The sequence below is a fragment of the Oxyura jamaicensis genome, chromosome 21, assembly GCF_011077185.1.
Source record: "Oxyura jamaicensis isolate SHBP4307 breed ruddy duck chromosome 21, BPBGC_Ojam_1.0, whole genome shotgun sequence".
NCBI classification, from domain to species: Eukaryota; Metazoa; Chordata; class Aves; order Anseriformes; family Anatidae; genus Oxyura; species Oxyura jamaicensis.
Window position 1 is genome coordinate 4785932 of NC_048913.1, and position 23598 is coordinate 4809529.

At 42.2% G+C, this 23598-nt stretch overlaps 3 protein-coding genes across 12 annotated transcripts in view; all 3 read left to right on the forward strand.

The window, feature by feature from the left end:
* The window catches only part of KIF1B (kinesin family member 1B), a 94978-nt gene extending 90026 nt beyond the window's left edge, over positions 1–4952 (forward strand). For all 10 annotated transcript variants that reach the window (XM_035344644.1, XM_035344649.1, XM_035344648.1 and 7 more), the window contains one exon: positions 289–4952. In XM_035344644.1, the coding sequence (XP_035200535.1) occupies positions 289–331 (43 nt within the window). In that variant the 3' untranslated portion in view covers positions 332–4952. The remainder of the gene's footprint in view (positions 1–288) is intronic.
* A 1247-nt stretch (positions 4953–6199) lies between these two features.
* Positions 6200–17183, forward strand: PGD (phosphogluconate dehydrogenase). The gene is made up of 13 exons (XM_035344660.1): positions 6200–6346; positions 6538–6613; positions 7028–7207; positions 7348–7413; positions 8594–8712; positions 10049–10118; positions 10489–10623; positions 11257–11446; positions 13912–14042; positions 14200–14333; positions 14666–14765; positions 16245–16367; positions 16894–17183. Exons 1-13 carry the CDS (start codon positions 6339–6341, stop codon positions 17011–17013), a joined length of 1452 nt encoding a protein of 483 aa, XP_035200551.1. The 5' UTR covers positions 6200–6338; the 3' UTR covers positions 17014–17183.
* Positions 17184–18157: 974 nt separating this feature from the next.
* Positions 18158–21543, forward strand: LOC118177185 (centromere protein S). Its single transcript, XM_035344671.1, has 5 exons — positions 18158–18299; positions 18603–18726; positions 19076–19109; positions 19745–19811; positions 20947–21543. Exons 1-5 carry the CDS (start codon positions 18201–18203, stop codon positions 21100–21102), a joined length of 480 nt encoding a protein of 159 aa, XP_035200562.1. The 5' UTR covers positions 18158–18200; the 3' UTR covers positions 21103–21543.
* The last annotated feature ends 2055 nt before the right edge of the window (positions 21544–23598 follow it).

Here is a 23598-nt window from a genome sequence, read left to right on the forward strand (position 1 = left end):
TTAATTTCAGTAAAAAGAAATAATTAGAAACTAAGCTATTTACTGTGAAGTGTCAAGTGTTTCTTAACAGAGCAGTCCTTAAAAGAACCACTCATCCTTCCAAAGGAGCACAGCAGAAGAATGAGATGTCTTTCAGATTATAGCTCTTGATATGTTTTACTTTCTAAGTATGAGAAGTAAGCAAGGACTATATGAAAGGATAGCAAAAAAGATGGAGAAGGTCTGGGGAGGGAAGAAAAATAAACTTCCAGAATTCAACAAATGCTTTTTTACTTTTTTCTTGTGCAGGTCAAAACTGGCTCGAAGACGCACGGGCCAACTGAAGTACTGAGTCCATGTAATGTTCTCATCTGTTCTCCCTAACTCGCCTTCTGATAGATAAAGTGTTACCTCTCATTTTCTCTTTGTGATTCTTGACAGTTTCTCTTGTATGTAATCCTGTGGCTTAACATCCCCTACCTTCCCAACTCCATCACATTTTCTAGATATTCTAACACTACCTTGTTTCTTTTCACTTGTGCAGAGAATCCTACTGGTAGCATGTGGCCAAACAAAAAGGGAAAAGGAAAAAAAAAAGTGATTATGCACGACTCTAAAAAAGAAAAAAAATCTTATAACAATTGTTTTCCCATTCCAACTGACCTTTTGGTGTCTGTCCCACTGTCCATTGTTGTCTGTCCAGAGCGCTGCAGGTTTTTCATTCAGTTTGTGACTTGGCAATAGTCATCGGTTCCCTCAGGGCAAAGTGCTAATGCCAGGGCAAGATTATCCCTTCTATGTAGACAATACCCGACCAGGAACTGCAATAGCTCCTCAGGCTTTCTGGATCCAGCCTCCGATTTAAACTCTGTTGAAAGCTGATGTTGGATAAATCTATCTGGGCAGACTGGATTTTGGACTTGGTGCAAGTTTTTGAGTTCCCCAGATCCAACAGACTAAGACATAAACCAGAAAGGTAGGGAACAAATCAAGAGGGGCTGGCTGCAATGATCTACCTTTAAACTTTTGCAGTGGGGGTGCAGGTGAGCATTGCTTGGCTCTAACTCTTCCCCTGAGACATCAACAGTACTTGTCTGTGAGCTGAGCAGACAGAACTGGAGGAAAAATAAAATAAAATAAAATAAAACTGAAATATTAGATACATTGTCTAAAATTTTAGGTGCTCAGCCTCAGATTTGACACAGGTGGAGAGTGTTGAAGGTGAGGAACAAAGTGTGGTCATTCCCTGGAGCGTTTTCAGGAGATCACCACAGGAGGGCAATATCTCCCCTTTCTGCTTTTAGCTCTGACTTTGGGGTTACTGTAGCGGCAGTCCTCACCTCTCCTGGAAGAGATTTCCACTTGTAATTGGTTTGTGAGGAAACAGTTTTTTGGCATTATTCTGAAATGCCTGCTTTATGCATGCACCCCCTACCTGTAATATTCAGCTGACATCCTGTCTGTCCATGGGGCAAGTACCCTCTGCCTACAAAATGCTTTCTAGACCTTGCACTTGCAGTATTCTTCAGGGAACAGCAGGACACTTTCACTTCCGTTTGGAATAACTGTTGAATGTCTCTTAATCTACCTGCTGCAATTCTCATCAGCTAACCCCCCCCACGTACTTTTAATTTCAGAAATAATCCTTCCTGCAGGACGGATCAAGTAGATTCTGGTCCTGGTCAGTGGGGTGTAACATCTGGCTTCTTGGAGATCAGCTGTGTGCTGGTAGTTCTTGACCTACAATGGAAGTTCTCCTTGTGGGCAAAGCTTTGCTCCTTGCCGTAAGAAAGGAAGGCAAAATGAGTTTCCTTCCTGAGAAGTGAGCTCATCTTTCTTAGTTAGTTTTTCAGGGAGGCTGGGGGCTTTTCTTTGTTTTCTTTTACTGTGTTTCAGACTGCTACGCTGTACTTTCTTGACTTACCTTGGGCACTGATAGGGCTAGCTGTGATCCTGGGGGAACGTGCAGGAATTTCATCCTGAGGTTCCTGTCTCTTGGGGAGAGATAAAAGGGTTTTGTTCCACCATTACAGTAGGCACATCTAGGGGAAAAAATAGTTTTGTGACTCCAGCTCAGGAAGGTCATTTTGATTCAGGTCACTCATCAGCAGGTCTCGCTATGCCTTGGAAGTTCTGTGGCCAAAAGTAAATGTGGGACTGTCATCAGCTCAGCACTTTTTTTTTTAGCTTTATGAGTTTTTCATTTGATAAAGTGCAATGCATAATGGGACCTCCTAAAAGGATGGTTGGAAAAAGGAGCAGGGAGATGGAGTCTGACACTTGCTAGGACATATCCTTATGTATTTCAAGATAGTACTCAAGCTAAATCATGTGCTCATCTTGTCTCCTATGGACCTCAGATTTATTTCAGAACTGGAACCCAGAGTGAGTGTATGTCCTGGGGACCCAGGAGCATCATAGTTGTTTTTTTCCTTCTGTTTTTGTCTTGTTTAATGGTATGTGACTCTTAATACAGTGATGATAGTTCTTTGTTATGCAATGGGCGCTATGCACTCCCAGTGTGTGGATAAGTAAGACCACTAGAGCTGGGAGTGGGCTCCCCAGGCTGGAGCTAAGCCGATCTCAAGATGTATTAAGAATGAATTAGGTTAATTTTAAGCACTAAATTGTTGCTGCCACCACCACCACTGTATACGATAAAAGTGGAACCAGTCTGAGGAGGGCGAGCAATTTAAGTGGTGGTATTATGTAACGCACTGAGAGATAAAAATTTTAATTTTTATCTTTTTTTTTTACTAGAAGAAAGCTAGTTTGCTAAGTCTTTGCTTTGGATAAACCAGAAAATGAACCATGGAGAAATAAGCATTAGATAGAAACACGATTAAGGGATCTTCCTTTGAAAACAGGAAGAGACGGATGCTTATTTTATACAGAGCTGGACTTGGTACAGCTGTGTTGCATAAGTGTCTTATATCTAAAGACTCCAAGCAGCTTCTGATGGCTTGATGTCTGTATGGATAACAGGTCATCAGAAGAACAAGATGCTATTTTTAAACATCGGTATCTCTTAAAGCTGCATAATCTATGACAAAATCAATTTTCACGTGAAGTTCAAGTGGGCATTACTATTACTGTGTCTGACATAAAGGCACATGGTTTTTCAGTATGTACTGAGACAATGGTTTCCCTACTTAAAACTGGGTGACTGAAATCCAAATTTTCTTCTAGAGGATAACAAAGCCAAAAAAAAAATACATGGATTTCCATTCACTTCAAAGCTTTTTTTATTTAGCCTGACAAGTTAAATTTGTTTGTTTAGAAGGGAAAATATGCTAAGCTGCCTTCTTGTTGACATGAAAGAACCCTCTCTTGGTTATGCTTATGATGTCCTGGAGTCAGACAGCTCTCGGGACCAGCCACTAGAGGCAAAGCATCGTGCTGTGGGCCTGCCAGCCCATTGAGCATAAACACTCATAGCAAACCTGATAGGCATTTCTTAGAGAGAGTTGAGAGTGAAGCTGTGCCAGTTTGGGTTTTTCTATGTTCATCAGTGAATGGGAGAAGAAAATTATCTTTCGGTCCAATGAAAACCCTGTGATGTTTGATGGAGCTTCCTGGATATTTTTAAAACTAAACTAAACCTCCTATACTGTATTTTAGAAATGCACTTTAAGTACTTTTTAAAAGAAGATTCCTATATTGTGGGATGCAGAAGGGAAGGTAATATTATTTCCAAAGCACTGAGATGTTTTTTTTCTTGCCAGTGTGTAATAGTCCTTATTACTGATTAGCAAGGTATTTCAAAGCAAAGACTTTACCTTTTGCTGCTTGTTATCTAATTTACAGGGATTTAATTTTATGTAATGTATTGTATATTTATACATCTGTAATTAATTGCACCTTAGATAAGAAAGAGGATTAGCTTTGGAATAACACCCCTTGGTACTCTCCCATCAACTAATACTGCCTCTGCATCTTTCTGGTACACTTACACAGCCTCAGTTTGTGTTAGTTTATACTGTGGTGGTGTTTTTGTTGAACATGCAGTTGTTAACCTGCTGCTCGAAGGAAGGATACTAATGCTGCTCTGGAACGGTTTGCTGAATGTACTTCAAAATGGGTCTCCAACGTGCGCGTTGCATCTCTCCATTGTGGTTAATAACCCCAATGTGTGGTCTGAACTATACTGTATGTAGCAGGAATGTATTAATTTTGTGCTTCCTTGTTTAAAAACATCAGGCGTTCAAGAACAGGACTGAGATTTTTTTGTTCAGAAGGCCATTTATGCGTTCTAAGTATTTGAAATCTAAACTAGTCCAACACTAACCAGATGGTTGTGTCCAATGTCAATTGGAACAGTTTTTAAATTAACAGGAGCAGACGTGTATTCAGAAAACTGAGGGTGTGGAGGTCAAAACTCTTGAATTCTTAATGTTGCCAAGTTATGGCCTGATCCTGAGCAGTACTGAGCTACCTCTTGCTCATGCTGAATCCAAGGAGTAGAAGCAGAGGGAGTCCTGGACGATCAGCGCTTCCCAGGATCAGTTCTTAATTTTCCACTCTGCTTGTTCATACTTCACGTGCAGTTGATTAACGTTCTTGACTTTGGACATTAGACATGCTGTTGCACTGAAACACATCCTTTTTCTTCTTGCAGTTCCCATTTCCCTGTTTAACCTCTCTGTACACAAGGTATACAAGGTATACACTGTATAAGTGGCCTTCTTGAACAAATGTCTTTGCAAACTGATTTCATCCCAGCGAAGGAGTGCATCAGCAACACTGTACATTAATTTCAGATTTTCATTTTCATATTTTATTTTGTAAATATCTGATGTTTGGAGCTTGAGTATACAAAATGTAAATATAGTTCATGTATTTGTACTAATTCTGATCCATTTGCTGTATAGCCTTAGGTGTGCAATGCAGATATTATCTAACTGTGTATGGTAACCTTGCACCACTGAGCTGTTAGTGAACGAGGTGAAACAATAAAGGTACAACCAAGTGCATTAGCAGGTATGACGTGTGCTCCTTTATTAGGATTTCATTACTAGTTTCTTGTATTGTTTGAAAAATCTGTCCTGAGCAAACTTAGGCTTTTGTGGAAAGAGATTGCTCTGAGCTGTTCTTGAGAAGAGTGAGAGGTTCTCCTTATCCTTCGTCATCCTCTTCCCTGGGATATGTTCTGCAGCATTTCCAAGTAGCTTTTAGATGCTTTCAAAAATGTTTTTTGATTGACAGATAAAATAAGGTTGTCCTAGTGCTGCCAATGCTGAACTCACTTATCTGGAGGTGACTGCTAAGAATGACAGGAAATGTGTGAAATCAAGCCACCCTTGTGAGGTCCCAGCTCTGGGGACAACCACAATGTGCCAGGGAAGCCCTGTGTGTCTTTCTAGCCCCAGGGAGGAGACTGGACACGGCCTTCCCCAAGCGTCTGAGCCCTGCAGGAATGGGCCACCACCTCTGGGCTAACTGCAGCAGTATAAAACAGCCTCATGATGGCAAAATGCTTTCACCAGGCTGCTGCCAACATCTGGTCTGCCTCTGAAAAGCCCTTGTGGATGTTTTGCTTTCCTCTTGCTGACTGCCTGGGTTGTGAGCCAGCCACGTAAGAAGCCTATGGGCTTTTTCTGGTTCCCCTGCCGGAGGGAAGCAGCTCGCTCTTCCACTGATGGATGCCTGTTTTTTCACTCAGTGTCCCCACCTAAGTAAGGGTTGCTGCCCTGGGAGGTCCTTTCTGGGAGGTCAGCCTTGTGTTTAAAACACAGATTTGCTGTGTACGCCCAGTCCTCATGCTGTGGCGCTGGTGGGGGTAGGGCTGTTCCTGGATACTGTTCGGTGCTGCAGCTGGGGCTGATTTCCCAACAGCAGTTAGATAATTACTGCTCCTTAATGAGAGGAGAGAGAGGGCACAGCCCCCAGCCTCCCCCACGCCCCTGGGGTCGGTGTTTGCTGTGCAAACGTGTTTCAACAGGGCCTGGCCCAAGCAGTAAATCTACTGCATCCCTGGCATGGGTTTTGCCCTAGGGGACCCCTCTTAGTGGCTGGTGGCAGCCAGCCTGGCCTTCCCCTGCACCTCGGGCCCCTCTGTGCCCTTCTAAACCGCGGTTTAGTAGACCCCTCCCAGAGGTCTTCTGGCCCTTTAAGGGGGGGACTGGCCCTTTAAGGGGGGGACTGGCCCTTTAAGGGCGACACGCCTGGCCCTTTAAGGGGCGGGGCGCCGCCCACCCTCCCGAGCCCTCAGCCCATGGGCAGTGGGGTGGGGCTCGGCGCCGGGACCCAATGGGCGCGCTCTGCCCTCGCCCCGCCCCCTCGGTGCCGCTGAGGGAGCGAGGCGGGAGGGGGGAGCCGCGCACCGAGCCCCGAGCGCCGCCGCCGCCGCCGCCGCCGCCATGGCCGAGTGAGGGCGGGGGGGGGGCGGGGGGGGACGGGGGGGCCCCGGGTCCGGGGGGGGGGGTGGGGGGGCCGGAGGGGGTCCTGAGGGGGCTGTGGGGGCAGGGGGCGCCGGGCTGGCCGGGTCAGGGCGTGGGTGCTCCCGGTGGGCGCTGCTGGCGGCGACTCCCTGACGTTTCTCCTTCTTCCCCTCCACAGAGCCGACATCGCCCTGATCGGCCTGGCCGTGATGGGCCAGAACCTGATCCTGAACATGAACGACCACGGCTTCGTGGTGAGCCGAAGGAAGCGCTGCCTGGCAGCAGCCGGCGCACAGCCCTTATTTCCCCTGTGGTAGCCCGCCGGGTGCTGGTTCTGCCTCGTAGCTGTCACCCCGGCCGTCTTTTGTCCCGTTTCCAGCAAAAAGCAGCCCTGCGTGCCCGTGCTGAGCCAGCACCCGATGCGTGCCTTACACATCGGCACGGCTTTCTACTGAAGCGTGCTTTAGGCTTGGCTCTTAGCGATGGGTTCCTGAGGTGCTTGCAAAGACTTGCTGCAAGTTGGAGGCTCGGTGCCTTCGGGTGGAAACGGGAGAGCACACAACACCAGGCCTTCCTTGTGCAATCTGTAGCCTGAGCTAAAGTAACTGTTCGGCTGGCAGCTTTTCTTAATGCACTTTTATTGACGCGTTATTAACGTGTTCCTCCAGGTCTGTGCTTTTAACAGGACGGTTTCCAAAGTGGATGACTTTCTGGCGAACGAGGCCAAAGGAACCAAAGTGATCGGCGCTCACAGCCTGGAGGAGATGGTCTCGAAGCTGAAGAAGCCCCGGCGCATCATCCTGCTGGTGAAGGCTGGAAGTGCGGTGGATGATTTCATCAATAAACTGGTGAGGCAAACCTTCTTTCTAAGCGTGACTTCCCTCTGTTTCTTGGGGAAGCTTCCTCTGGAAGATTTCAATTATTTGTCAGTAATAAATTTTTGAGTCTAGGCAAAAAAAAAATAAAAATGCTGATTTATTTTTGGCAGGTGCCTTTGCTGGAGACTGGAGACATCATAATTGATGGTGGCAATTCTGAGTACAGAGATACCACGGTAAGCCTGCTTCCTGCCCAAAGTGGATGAATAAAATACTTTATCCTTGATCATGAGAACAGTCAGTCTTCTCCCCTCGGGAAAGGCCAATCTGCAAAACTAGATCATGCAGTGTATTAAAAATCAGTTGTTAGAGTAATTAGGGGCTGTTCTGCAAATATATTTCTTATTTTAAGTTTCCCAAATTATCAAGGAATGTTTTCATTGACATCTTCTAAAGAGTGAAAGCTCTTAAAAAATGTCTTGTTACAGTCTTAAGGAGCTTTCACGAATAATTGAAAAACTAAGGATATTTATTGAATTGGTCTTGTGTGCTAGGAGCTGACAAGGTCCTGAAATACAGGTTCTGAAGTAGTACGGACAGTATTGCATTTGTGATTGTTATTTGTATTGTTACTGCTCTTTTCTGCATGGCTGTGGGAAGATCCAGTAAGACAGAACTGCTGGTTTGGCTGTCTTGGTAATGAAAGCAGCAATGATCTGGTTGTTGAATGCTCTTTTTTTTTTTTTTTTTTTTTTTTTTTAAAGGCCTACATATGAGCAGGCTGTAACTGTTGAAGTTACGTTAGCCTGTCTGGGATGATTACATGAAAGCGTTGCACACAAATTGGTGCTTCTGAATCTTAGAGGGGATACTGGTATTAGCCCTTCTGCTTTCGTGTTCCTGTTTTTCAATAAGTGACTTGGCCAAGCCAGAGTTAAAAACAGGTATTAAAATAGGTTTAATACTTGGAGAGCTTGCAGCTCCGCTTACAGATCTCAGCCTGTGTTTCTCTCCCACTCAAGAGGAATTAGCTTCCCATGTAGTTGTCCAGAATTGTGCCTTTGCTGCATAATGAACTGAGCAACTTGGGCCTAATCTGCCTCCCCCACGTCTTTGCACACAGCATGTATCACCTGGCACTTAATTGCGAGCCTTTTCCAGCCTTGATACGGTGCTCTTTTCTCTGGTGGTTACAAGGAATTTGTTCTCTCCGCACGTCTCTTTTGCAAGGATCCATGTCAAAGCAACAGGAAGTTTCCTAACGTTCACTTTGTCGTACAAGCTTTCTCTGAAGTTGTCTGCTAGCATGTTCAAAGCAGAGTTGAAAACCTAATTTAGGTCTGATTTGCTAACCTTTGTTTGTAAGGCTCTGGCATTAAAAGAAATCAATTAATGTTGCTCCTCCTTTTGTTCCAGAGACGTTGTAAGGAGCTGATGAAAAAGGGCATCTTATTCGTCGGAAGTGGTGTGAGTGGTGGAGAGGAGGGTGCCCGATATGGTCCCTCACTCATGCCAGGAGGAGCCAAAGAAGCCTGGTAAGCATGAGCTTGTATATTCTTCAGACTGCTCTGCAATAATCGTCTTCTGTTCGTGTTAAAAGCTGAGGGAGGAAAGGAGGAGGGACATGGGTGTGGAGAGAACAAGATATGTTGCCATCTTACTTCCTCAAGGCTCAAGATTTCTCAACATATCTGGGGTCATCTGCCAGTGCGGATTTTCATAGCAGGAAAAACTAGGTCAGGTTTTTCTTTCAGGGAATCACAGGCAAAAGTAATACCTACAGAAATCTAGAGGTGGAAATGCGTGGAAGAGGAGAAAGGAATTTTGCTTAAACTAATGAAAAAAAAAAAAAAAGTACCATTTCTTTATTATGATTTTTCTTTCGGGGCCCTGTGCACTAGGAAAGCATTATTAAGTGAGGCTTCACTGCACGTTTTTTTTTTCAAATTTCTGCCTCCCTACCCTACTGTTTTGTACCTAAGTTAACTTAACAGTGATGTTCGTATTTGACTTTATCCCTGATTGCCCATTCTCTCTGCGAAGGTAGAAATAAAAGGGGTTTTCCAGACTTGACCTGTGCTTTAGAATCTCAAGGCCCTGCCCCTTTGTTTTAGCATTTCACACCAGTAGCAGCCCGTTCAAATTTGATGGCAGAAAGCCAGTGACAACATAAGTTATCCCTGCTACCTGGTCTTCTTTTTGCTATTAAAAGCTCTATGAAGACAGCTTCTATTTGCCACCCTTGCCTGAACTTTGCCCCCCTCTATTTCATTGCACCTGCAGCCCATGTGCCACCCATGCTCCTTTCCCAGTGGTCACTTTAGCTTGCTTCAGACTTGGCGTTCTGTAATGCTCTCTTGCTGGCTTGGAAATTTACCATGTGATGGGGAGCCTGCTTGTCACAGAAGCTCCTAGTTACTGAAGTAATGCAAATTATTGTATCCTGACGCATTCATGGAGCTTATTCCCTCCTTCCTCTCCTCCTCCAGATCACCCTGGATTTTTCTTGTAGCTATTGAGCAGAATTTGGCTTTGCTTCAGCTCTGCCACTGATCCTCTCCGAGTATGAGCCTGTGTCATAACCTGCCTTGGTTTCCCCACCTGTAAAATGGAGAAAGTGATATTTGGACTCTTTTAGGTACACTAACCTTGTCTGCACAGTGCTTTAAGTGTATGACATGGGCTGTCCCCGTTTCTTGCAGTGTCTAGTTCTGGGAAAAGCATACTTTTTGACATTGCTGTGTGTTGTGTATGTCGGCCTGCCAGCATGCCCTGCCCCATCCTCCCAGAAGGATGCATCGTACTGATGGATTTTCTCTTGTGGTGTTTGTCCTCTGCTTATCTGTTGAGCCATATTATTTCTCCCCACAGGCCCCATATCAAGACCATATTCCAAAGCATTGCTGCTAAAGTGGGATCTGGGGAACCTTGTTGTGACTGGGTAAATATTTATTTGATACTGACCTTACCTTGTGTAGGCAGCTTGGTTGCTGAAGCTAATGCATAAAATGCTAATAAAGCTAGCCACTGTTCTACATTGATTTTTCTGGCTGACTGCATTTAACTCAGATTTACTCTGAACCAAACTCTGATAACTTATCCAATACAGTGGAAGAACAAAGTTTTATGGCTGGGTCATGAGGTGGGGAAGCAAAGTGAATTAAAGTGATTAGGCTCATAGCATTTTCAGTTAGTACCTGGCTGATAAAGCTTTCTTAGGCAAAAGGAATCCATAGGTAGGTATTAAACAATTGATGTGGTGACAGCAGTGTTGCTGATGGCTTTTTTTTTTTTTTAATATTTCCTGACAGGTAGGAGATGAGGGTGCTGGACACTTTGTGAAGATGGTGCACAATGGGATTGAATATGGAGACATGCAGCTGATCTGTGAGGCCTACCACCTGATGAAAGATGTGGTGGGCATGGAGCATGATGAGATGTCGAAGGTGATTTGTAGTTTTTAGTGTCTTCCCTTGAGGCTTCGTGTCTGCTGTTGATAGGGGCAGCTTAAAGCTGCTGTAATTAAGTGAAATGAATATTTCTGACACGCTTTGTGCCAAGGGTAGGTGAGCTTCATAATGAGCAGCCAGCACTTACACCTCAATGTTTATAGAAATTATCTGAACTCTCCCATTCTACAGCTGATTTCTCCCCAGAAAGCAACCTCGTGCTAGAAAAAAAGCTGGTAAAAGATTGAACTTTATAATCAACCAGGCAAATCTTGCTTGAAGCAAGTTGATAAGTGTGTTGTATCTTGAAAGGCCAGTTCTGCTTCCAGCCCTCAGCGCCTGTGGTGATAGCTGACAGGACCAGCTCTGCTTCTGCCTTTCCATTTGGAAATGGATGCCCTGCAGCTCTGTTTCTGGGGTGTCCTTCCAGCGCAGGGTGTCTGAGCAGTGCTGGTTCAGTGGTGCAGAAATCATTGGTAGCTGTGGCAAGGTCCCAATAACCAGTAACTGAGATAATATGAACCCCTTCTCTAAGCATACCTCTGTATCTGTATGTATCTGTATTAGGTAATTAGTAGTAAATTGGTGCACATGTATGTATGTCTACATATACTTTGTCTTCTCTTCTAGGTATTTCAGGAATGGAATAAGACTGAGCTGGACTCTTTCCTGATTGAAATCACTGCCAATATTCTCAAATTCAAAGACAGCGATGGCAAATACCTCCTCCCAAAGATCAAGGACAGTGCAGGACAAAAGGGCACAGGGAAGTGGACAGCAATTTCTGCCCTGGAGTACGGAGTCCCCGTCACACTCATAGGTAACCGGTTCTTTGATCCAGCCTTGTCTTTCCTACCTGCACACAGCACATCACACTAAGGAGCATGGTAACTCACAGTGATCTCAGAAATGAGCCCACACTAGGGCTTGGCTCACAGAAGAGCCTGTTCCAGATGTAGCTGTTGCAGTCTTTCTGGGCTTGACTGCTGTTAACTCTGTTCTTCTTTGCTGAGCTCGTTTTTACCTGGTTTCTCAAATGCCTGTAGTACTGTTACTGCACCGTTGTACATGGTGTCTTCGCAGTGCTGGTGATTACTTAGTGACAGGTGAATGTAACTCAGCATCATGCTGGATTGAGGCAGCATTCCTCTCAGTCATTCTCTGCTTCATCTCCTGCTCCCAATCCCATCAAAGCCTTGAAAGTGTTTTGTTTGTTTGTTTAAAAAGGCAGGGAGGGAAACACCAAACCTTGTTGCTTGCACGCTGCTCGATAGGTACTTGTTTTTTCAGATATTTAAGCATTTCCTTCTCCTTTCTGTGTTTCACTATAACTAGACAAAAACACAACGGCTGGACCATGTTATGGGTTGAGGAGCACAGACATATTTTTACGAACAGTGGCAAACTGCTTCCCTGTGATGGTGACTGCTGTTTTTCCATCATGGCAGTTGGTTGTGGTGTTTGTTTATATGCAGTGGAATGATGCTGGTTTTTGTTTTGTGGCTAAAACAGACACTCGTTGAAAGCCAAACTAAGATGATAGGAATGTATTTTGTAATTACTTTACATTGTATCCCTAAAGTGTGTGAGAATTTACCTGTCCACATCCATACCTAGTAGTTACCTGCCCTTTTATCCAGCCTGGCCTCAGAACTGTGACACCTGAGTTGGAATACATTTGCAACATGTTTAGAGTGCTCTTAGCACAGGTCCAATGTGGACTTTCCCTTTGAGTAAGTAAGATAATAACTCAAAAGATTCTTTGCTCTCGAACTGGCTTTATTGTTCATGATTTCTTGACCTCCTTTTCCCAAGTCCTGCTGTATTACAAGACAAGGTAACCTGTATTCAGTATGCTAAAGAGAGTAACTGCAATGATAGCTATGACAGAAATGTGGCTGCATTGCAGCAATAAATTTTTACAAAACGAGCTTTGTAGATGGTTTTAGTATTCTACTACAGCTATAGTCTTTCAGTTGTAGGCTTGAAAAACAAAGATTTTCACTTGTGCTATTAGTATTCCCCAGTTTAGGGTTCCTGCAAAGATTAAGGGTGGAGGAGACACTCCTTGATGAGTCCTCTGCAATGCCAGGTTAGCACTGTTAGGTAATTACCAGTAGATAAGGAAGTATGTGTAATAGCCCTTGTGCAAACATGGCCATTCTTAGGGCAGTTGCTGTGCGTGTGGTTTTATTGCATAAACATGACTCGCAGACTTCTTGTAAAAGCAGCGTCATGCTGCCTCTGCTTTTTCCTGATTCCCCCACTCCTTCTGCCCAGCTGCAGAAGGAAGTTTTTGCAGAAATGGAGAGGAGCCAGCTCTGATTTTGATACGGTCTGTTAATGCTGGGAGGGTCCAGAATCCTGTGAAAATGTGACTCATGACATATTCACCTTTTTTTTTTTTTTTTTTTTTTTTTTTGTAATGTACAGCTCACTTAAAAGGAAGAAGGAAAGTTCAGTATAAAAGCTATAAAAGCCTTAATTACTTTCCTTCTATCAGGCACTGGAAAAGATTTTTTTTTTTTTTCATTTGCCAACACTGTTTTTAATTGCAAATAAGTACAACTTAAAGCAGCATGATTAGGAATCAGATCAAGAGATTGGTGTTCAGGCTTATTCTTTAGCAGCTGAAGATACAGCTAGGATAACTCCTTAGCCCTGGCGACTGATGTTTAATAACCTGCTTAATGATGTTATAAAACTGTCTTGTGGGTTTCTGGAAACTAGTGTTGTGGGCCTACCAAATTTGTTAAGTTTATTTCCTCATATAAGTTAGCTTCTTTGTTCAAACCTGCTGATTTACTCTCAATTCTAGTTACGGTTATTTTGTGTGAGTGTATTTCAAAGCACATTTAGTGTTTTGATGTGAGCTGGCATTTATGCAACAGCTTTTTATCTTCAAGCTATGTTACAAGAATTAGTGAAGTCAACAAGCCTTGCGCTGCTGTGCAAGACTATATGCTTTCTGTGGTTAGGGAGAAGTATTAAAACAGCTAAAACCTAAGAGCTGGTGATGATTTCTGACGTTAAATTTTCATGTGGGAATCTTTTTTTTTTTCCTTTATCATTTCAAAGCTGGATCAGACAGTATTTACCCAGTGGTTGTGGCTGGCATTTTGGTCCCTCAGTAACACAGCTGAAATAATTAATTCGTACACTTCTCATTTGTCTGAGTGTCATCATACAGTGGCACTTCGACTGTGCATTAAGACAGGTATCTCAAGTAGGCCTTTTGTGTTGCTGATCTTGCTAATTGTCTGCCCTTTCCTTCCCTGTGTAAAGGTGAAGCTGTGTTTGCACGGTGCCTCTCTTCCCTCAAGGATGAGAGAGTACAGGCCAGTAAGCTGCTGAAAGGGCCTAAAGTGACTCAATTTAGTGGGGACAAGAAAGCATTTCTGGAGGACATACGCAAGGTGAGTCATTGTGCTTGAGTTTAACAAGCTGCAGATCAAAACAAGTTTTGGATGCAGTGTCCGCAGAGCAAAATGTGGACTAAATAGAGCATGTCAATCATAAAGTTCTTGTTCAATTTTGTGGAAGTTCTCTTTGAATATGATTTTTTTTTTTCAGGCCCTGTATGCATCCAAGATTATCTCGTATGCCCAAGGCTTCATGCTGCTGAGGCAAGCAGCCAAAGAATTTGGTTGGACGCTGAATTATGGTGGCATTGCATTGATGTGGAGGGGAGGCTGCATCATCAGAAGGTAATTGGGATGAATTGTAATTTAGTTACTGAAGGGAGAAGAGAAGGCAATTTTCTTTATGCAGTGCTAAACTGAGAAGCCCGAGATCTTCTTGGGAAATCCATGGAGTTAATCAGCTGGTAAGACACCAGGTTTCTCTAGTCAGCATTAGAGATTACCAGATGACACCAATTTTCTGGTGGCTTAGCCACTGTTGATCTTTGTTTTGTTTTCATCTTTCCTGACGCTTGGAATCAGTCTGGCTGAGTCAAATCTTGGCACTGTAATTTTTGGATTCTGGGCCACTGTAGAAAGATATGAAATTTGATTCCTGCTTTACATTTTCTGCCTAGTGTGTTCCTGGGAAAAATCAAAGATGCTTTTGATCGAAACCCTGAGCTCCAGAATTTGCTGTTGGATGATTTCTTTAAGACAGCTGTTGAAAAATGTCAGGTGAGTTTCCAAGGAAGAAAAAGCATAAAACCAGCAGTATAACTTCTTCAGCTTGTTTCCTTCACAGGTTTATTTACACTGAAAAATGAAAAGGTAAAAAGAACATATTTAAAACCTACTGAAATAGCATCCTTAATCCCAAAGATCTCTAACCAACCCTTAAGCTATTTACGACTGTGTTTGTGCATCTGTACACACGTGAGCAGGAATTAATCATTATGGTTTCAAGGTATTCTTTTTTAATAGAGCATACCAGTCTTACAATAATTTGATGGGAAGTAAACTGTATGATTGGAGCTGGTTGAAATTGCACAAGCAAGTTACTGTGATGAAGTAGGCTATACTGAGATCCAAATTAAAATTTTGCCAGACACCAGGGTTAGTGACCTGTCCTTCAAAAATACGTACAAATGCCTCTTGCTTCTGATTCACCAAAAAGTTGAAAATGTTAGTTCTAAACAAAGAAAACCTTTTGCATCACTTTATTAGTCATCATTCAGATACGTCAAGCTGCAAACCAAAGTCTTACATAAAGTTGCAATGTATATTTATGCTGTGAATATCAAGATGATACAGAACCAAATTAACATATAGTCCTTGTGTTGTGGTTCTTCTCTTTAACACTAGCCAAAAGAAACTAAAGGTTTCCATTTTACCATTACAGGAGAGCCTTAAGCCAGAATATAACAATTCAGTAGAATCACAGTGTCAGGAAAAGAATGTCTAGCCTGTATGAACATTCTCTTCTCTGCTACATATCTTGTTCTTACTATGCACTTGGATTTCAGTGGTACAAAGTATAAAGCTCTAATCTGTTACTGTTGCTTGCAGTAGCACCAAAATAACAGTGTTCCAGACCCAATTCATTAGATTTAGGTCTGTCCAAATAGTGTTCTGATTGGACAGGAGATGACAGGCAGAACTAAAACCAGATTTTCTGGCAAACAAAGCAGTCATATGTTATCATTAATATTTCTTTTTGATTGAATCTGAATATTCCATGCAGGTTACTAAATCAGATATACAGATGAAATAACGATTATCTACGTGTCTGTATGAAGCAATGTGCTGACCTCTTATGCCCTTGTGCGGGTTGTTGTACTGTGTGTGCTCGATTACATGTCCTGAAAATGCCTCAATGTTTGTTCAGTATTTTTGCAACTGTGTTCATGCTTTTGGGATGCACAGATGATATTTATGCAAAAGAACAGCATCATTGCTTGAGTTGTTTGACTGCATGTAAAATATATACCTACACTTTTATTTTCCTGTTTGCTAACTCTGTCTTACTTGCTGTTATTTTGGATCAACCTTCTTTATGTAAAATCAGGAATCTACCACTGCATTTGCTGAGATGTAGATTTTATATAATGTGAAATAGCAGGTGCTATTATACTAGAATAGTTTGTGTGCCTGCATATACATTTGAGCAAGCACGGATAAGCTGGTTTTTTGTTAATATTCTCTCCCCTCCTTCAGGACTCCTGGAGACGTGTAATCAGTACTGGAGTCCAGATTGGTATTCCTATGCCCTGCTTCACTACAGCACTTTCTTTTTATGATGGATACAGACATGAAATGCTACCAGCTAACCTGGTTCAGGTAGGTGCCTGAAATAGTGTGGTAGGTATATCATCTATCTACTGAAATATCATCATGTGGCTATTTAAATACTGATCTAAGGACTGTGATGGTAGTACCTCCTACTCCACTGTTATAAAAATGTAGGCATAGATTGCCTAGTATAATTCTTTGAAACCTGAAATTCAAGATAGAAAAACACTATGAAATGTCTGGTCACAGAACATCAGAGGTAGTGATATGAGAGTGCCCAGCATGTGTTAGTATTCTACCTGTGAACTAGAGGTAATGATACTGTTTAAAAAAATGGATCCTTTAGCTGGTGTGCCATAAACCAATTCTCACACAGCCAGGAGAGAGATTGCACCCAATGCTATCACCTTTGTTACATTTGTATATTAAATTTGTTGAATTGTTGAATGTTACAATATCAGAGTTGGATCTTATTTCTTGAATTCATATTCTCAAGTCCCAATCAGTGCAATTTCTATTACTCATATGACTGTGATACTCACGTGTCTTTACTTTGTGTTTGTTCTTTTTCTAGGCTCAGCGTGATTACTTTGGTGCACATACATATGAATTATTATCGAAGCCAGGTGTATTTATCCATACTAACTGGACAGGCCATGGAGGAAATGTGTCGTCTTCTGCCTACAATGTCTAATGGAAATATTTCCTTCTGAAGACAAAATACTGTAGATCTCTCATATTCCTCCTTGAGCACCCCTTTTTACTGTACTGTGCTAGAACTTGTGTTTGCACACTTTTGTAATAACTTGTGGATATATTTCATATATCATATAAGAGAGCTAAATAAACCTGCTTATAAATGTATTGAGATATTTTCTTTACTCTGCTGCTGGCTAAAATGTCTTTGTGCAGTGTTTCATAGAATACATTTTAATGTGCTAATATTCTTATTGTATTATAGTGCATAAACACATAGGAATAGAGATAGAGAAGCCTGCATTTTCAGTAACTGCTAAAGAGGAGAGTGGCAGACAGTGAGCACAGTAACACTACGCAAGATTCCAGGGAGGTAAAGGGCTTTTTTCTCTGATTGTTTATTTGTAACAGGCAGAAGCTTGGTTCTTAAAGATTGATTCATGGGTGTTCACCTGCACACAGTACTGTACACAGTGAGCTGTGTTTGCTTTCTGTGCAAGGGTGTAGGGTGGGATGGGTCATGGAGAAAATTCAATACAAATCAAGGGTGTAAAGACTGGTATTCCTGTCACCAAGCAATTCTCTGTCCAGCTGCAGTTCCTAATTTATGCAAGCTTTGTTCCTAGCTTAAGACTGATGGCTTAGCTGCCATCTTCACCAAACCTCCCTGCTTTTTTGCTTCCTCCTCCCTGGCCCAATTAAAAATACCTGTGGGAGCATGCAAAATTTTCTGTATTTACTTGATAGCCTTTTCTTTCAAAGCCATCATCTTTAGATTACTGAAACTTCACCTGGGTACTTGCACCTTTATTTCACAGAACCTATCAGGTGTTAAATTTTGTGCTGCGAGCTGTTTCCTGTATTAATTGAGACAGCTACTTAACAGTTATCAGTGGAATATCCCTATGATTAACAAAAGATAGGCTTCAACTTAAAGCAAGTCCTTGCAGACTGTGTTGTAAAGTGTAAGGGATACCACGGAACACCTGGGTGACACTGCAGGCAGTAGCCATAATTGAAGCATCGTGAACGTTTTAGCAGTTTGCCCTAACGTGTGCGGTGTAGGTCCTTTGTATTATAATTTTCTGTGGTGAACAGTAGCAACAGCTGTGTCAGGGCGTTACAGCAGGAGGACGAGAGGCGGCTGGGGCTGGGGCTCCCCTAAGCGGCCGGGAGGGGCCCGACATGGCGGCGGCGCGGCCCCGCCTCCGCGCTGGGCGGGAAACCGCTCCCGGGCCGGCCATGGAGGCGGCGGGCGACGAGCAGCGGGTGCTGCTCACCCAGGTACGGTGAGGCCTGGGTTATCACAGCCTTCTCCTCTTCCTCCTCCTCCTCCTCCACCGCCGCTTTCCCCATGTGCCAACTCCTCTGGAAACAGGACCGGCCGCAGCGCGGCCGGAGGGGGCCCCGCCGGGATAAGATGGAGCCGGGGTTGGAGCCTGTGGGGCACTGAGGGGTAGGGGGGGTGTCGTGGCGGGCCGGGGGCTGTGTGACTGCACGGCCGCTTTCTTGTGACAGAATTTGTGATTTCCGCGAGAGATCGGCTGTCGGTCTGCGGGGAACTGACCTGTCGGTCTGACCTTTCAGAGGCTGCGGGCTGCGGTTCACTACACGGCTGGCTGCCTGTGCCAGGACGTCGCCGAGGACAAGGGCGTGCAGTTCAGCAAGCAGGCCATCGCGGCCATCGCGGAGACCACCTTCAGGCAGTGTGGTACCACGTTTGTGTCCTAATTACCTGGCCAACGGCCCTGGCTGGAGATCGGGTGCTTTAAAAGAAATAGCCGTTAAACTAGGTGTCACGGATGTATCACTTCTTGCGTCACGATTTTAGAAGTGCAAGAATTTGTAATTCTGTTTTTCAGACCTACAAAAAAGCATTTAAATGTATGCAAAATATTTTTAATGGGCCACCTGCAACAGTGTCACACAAGAACAAGATATGATTACTCCTTATAACTTACATTGACAATTTGCAGCTGCACCTTTGTTTTTCTGTATTATGTATCTCTTCCTAATCAGAGACAGCATTTTAAAATCCATGGTGTCTGTTTTTTCTCCAGAAAACTTTGCAAGAGACCTCGAAATGTTTGCCAGGTAGGTAGCAGGACACTTGATCACTGTAAAAGCAGCTCAGATAACTGCATAATCTTTAAAACATGTATTGTAATTCACGTTATAAAAGGTTCTGTTGACTGATTAAATAGTGACTGTGAAGTTAGGAAATAGATATGCTGTTACAGCTTCTTCCTCATCTTGGAAGCGAATTTATGTGGTACAAGTGATTGTTTAGACTAATGGCCACATAAAATCATCAAATTCATTGATGTGTAGTGGTGCTGGATGGTTTGGGAGTGATGGATGCTTGCTACCATGCCTGTGGTTCATCTAGTTGCTCCAAGGAGGTAAGGGAATGTTTTAAGGAATTAGTGTTTGGTGCACTGAGTCAAAACCAACTCAGGAACCTACTGGGAAGTAAGAGCAAGCAGTAGTGCCTGATATTCTCTTTGCTAAATTCTACTGTTTCTACACATTAGTAAGTGTTAGTATTTAGATGTACACATGCACACTCGAAAAAAGGCTTTTATATGTTGTAGTTGGAAAAGATTGGCATTTTTGGTTGCTGGGTCCCTATTAAGTTGCATTAGTTAAGAGTCTGTATTACCCGCTGTATGACCTTTTACAACCAGTATTGGTAAACACATCAAGGGGTGTTTTTTAATTATATGCAGGCATGCAAAACGAAGCACAGTTACTCCAGAAGATGTGAAGCTTTTGGCTAGAAGGAGCAATTCTTTGGTGAGATTCACTGTATTTTCTGTCTCACAACACTCTTCTTAAACCAAGTGATTAATTCCAAAGAGCATCTGAATGGAGTGTATAAATGATGAAGCGACTGTTGCTTAAGCAATTTAAATGATTTATGGATGATGTATGGGCATGATTCAATGATTTATTTTTTTTTTCTTTCTTCGCTGTGGGAACACAGATCTGATTGCAGTTCAAGCAACAACGTTCAGGTTGCATCAGAGCTGCTGAGGTTTCAAGTACAAAAATACAACAAAGAAACACTTTTTTTTTTTGCTGATGTTGTATTCCTTTGATTTAGCCTAAGGTCAGGAACAGCTTGTATCCATGTCAATATGCTGAGTCTCCTAAAATTAATTTAGGGATTATTCACATTATTGTATTCTCTTATGTGCCGACCTATATCAACTTTGGTGGGCTTAGATTGACTTGTTTTAAGGCATACATGTGAATGCTTACATGAAGAAGGGGACAGTATCTTCACAAGGAGGATGCTTTGGCAGTATCTAGTAATTGGTAACTGCCAAAATTGTGTTCAGTATCCCGTAGAATCCAGAAGGAGGCTTATCTTTGCTTTTCAAGTTTTTTTCAAGGTTTTACAGTATAAACAGATGCTTCTTTTCAAAAATAGAATGTCTGTGCAAATGAATACACATCTTTTGAAGAATTCTTTGAATGCTAATTTTAATTTTGTGTGTTTTGTCCCCTTCTGTCACTGTGATTTGGAAATGCGCAACATGAACCTACTGTGAGAAGGCATAGTAAACGCTGGAGCTGAATGTTGTGTTCCTAACTATAGTGCATCATGTCTAGAGGGTGCAGAGGAATCTTACAATGTTTCAATACTCTGATCATATCAGCAAACTCCAAGTAACTGCTAATGTTGTCTTAGTTCTAGTGATGGATGCAAGATAGATTTATAAACCCTAGTTTTGCTAGGGCACTGCAGTATCTGAGCATATCCATCTGAGACTGAGGGCTTTGTGCAAGAATTAAATCTGATACATGACAGCTTTTTAGGGGTGACTTTCTTATTTTTTTGTAGTCAGAGTTTGCCCAGTTAATTTATCTTAAGATACATGAACAGAGTTCTTAATTAGATTACTGATTAGTTTATTGTTCTCAGCTAAAGTATATCACGCAGAAGAGTGAAGAGCTCACATCAAATAACATGGAGCAAAAGGAGAAGAAGAAAAAGAAGTCCAGTGCAGCTAAGGGAAGGAGAACGTCTGAGGAACAAGAAGCACCAGTGTCTGAAAGCGAAGATTCCAACATGGCATGATTTACGTTTCAAGTAACTTCTCTGGTTTTCTCATACTATCATAGAAGACCAAAGTTAGCGTACCAGGGATTGCCCTTGCAGGTTAGCAACAGTAACAAGTCTTTACTTTTTTAGGTGAATATTAGCTGTATTTTTTGTTCCAAAACTGAAATGGCTGTCAGAATTCAGCAATGTAAACAGCCAAAATGCCTTAATTGCTCACTAAACAGTATCTTACTGTTATTTAAAAGGAAATTCCCTATTAAAATAGTTTAAAGCAAAGCATTCCCACTGAGCACAAGGCCTCAGTATGTGCAACTCCCTCCATGCAACAACTTAGTTTTTCTACTAATTTATCTCTTCCTCATTTCCATTTCTGTTTTTTTTTAGGTATTATATTTTCTTTTTATTAGCCATATTGCTTGTTCTCTTGACAATTAAAGCATATTTTGTGTAATTTTCCTACTGTGATAGTGTTGGTATGCAATAATCACTTTCAATTGGTTGCATGACACTTCTGAATTTTATGGAATATGCCCCCCCAGTGGTGTTCAGAAATATATCACCATTGCCCTCTGCTGGCCCGATACAGACTTACCGAATGTTAATTCCATAAAAGCAGATTTTAAGAATCATGGAATCATTCAGATTAGAAAAGACTTCAAAGATCATCTTAAGACAAGGTACTAGACACAGTGAAATGAGAGAAGGCTGCTTAAAAACTATGGTATGAGAAAGTTTATCGAGCAAGAGGATGATTGCCTAGGATAGTCTAAAATGTGCAGTAAGAGACAAAGACTTGAATGCTGGTTTTCTCTTGCTCTTGACCCGTGAGACAAATTCTTCCTTGAAGCCAGTTGTTCCGTCCTGAAGGAGGCAGCTTAGGGCAGTTCCCCAAAAACATGTTTGAAACTATCAGGTTCTCATTTCAGTAAGACTCAGCCCTTAAATACTACACCAGGGTAAAGAAGTTACAGGATTACAGGATAGTTCTAATTGCCCTGAAAAACTTCTAGGTATAGCTTTGCTTCTTGTTTAAAATCGTTCTCTCTTGAAAGAACAGTGCAATATCTGGACTAGAGTCATTCAGTTGCACCTGACACATGGGAGGGAGAATAGTAACAATCTGGGCTCCTTACATGTGCTGCCTTTTATTCTTGCTCTGTGTTTGAGCTATCAAACAGTGGTGGGTGGGCAGAAAAAAACAGGCTTTTTGTAGGCTGTAACTGTCCAGTATCGATCAAATAAAAACAAGTGTTGCAGTGCAGAGAAAAAAAAAAAAAAAGGCACGAATCTCTCCCTCTGGATCCATATGGGACGTTTTTCACAATCACACTTCTAAATGCCCTCCTGTTGTTTCCTTGTCCCAAACTGCTCCAGTTCCAGGGATGAGATTGGCTTTTAGAAAACTTATTCTACTTTAGAAAAAACTTTTCTACTGATTTATTTAGAAAACTTATTCTACTGACTGAAAGAGTAATAACCCAGTACAATAACCCAGTATTGGTTTTTGCTCTTACCCACTTGTCACTAAAGGAGACAGTTCTGTAGTCCTCTGAAATCTGTCACTTCCTGTCCAAACACATACACATATTATACTACAGAATACAGAAGATGCTGGCTGAAAAATAGAGATTGTCTACTGAAAAGCTTTGTGATTGTTTGCTGTGGAAACATTAGATCTGGCAGAGGCTCTTTGTTATCACTGACAGGAAATTCTAGCTCTGCGCTGACTTTCAGGATATAATGATCTAAAGATCTATAATAAAGTCTACCCTAAAAAAAAAAAATAAAAAAAAATATAAGGATAATTGGACTGTTAGGTTTAGAAATCCCATTAATAGAGATGTTTTAGGAGTTTTCAGCTTTGTTTGATTGATTGCACTATTGAAAGAGATCCAAGAAGCAGTACATAAACTTGACTATTAAAAAAGGATTTTTCATAGAAACTAGAGGATGAGATATAGCACTGGAGTCTGTTAGCCTATTAGCTAATCGCTTCTCATTTGTCACGGAGACATTTGAAGGACGTTGACTATAATAGAGTTAAGAGAGCTAAGTACTGTGTATATGCTCTTTGCAGATAATACTCAAGATTACTCCAGCTCAGCTTTAGGATAGAGTTTAACTGCAGCTCCCATCAGCTTATGATTTTTTTTGTTAGTAGAACAGAAAAATTAAAAGTTAAAATTATACTGTGCTACATCTAGTCGATAATTTGAATTCTGTAGTGTAAGAACTGCAGCGTTTGGTAATTTACAGGCATCTGAAGAGCTCTAACCTTGGTAACAGAAAAAAGCAGAAATGAAAGCCCTCTTTTTTCTCAATACTAGATCAGGACCATCACTGCCTTCTACGAGAAGAATCAGCACGGTCTCTGTGACTCCCATCTCAGGGTTTTCCTGAAGTAGTTAAAATGTTTGTAATACATGTAGGATTGAGGTAATTAGGCTGTTATTTCAGGTGGATGGAAAAGCGATAGGTAAAACCCCTTTCCTCTTGTACAGTGTGAGCAGT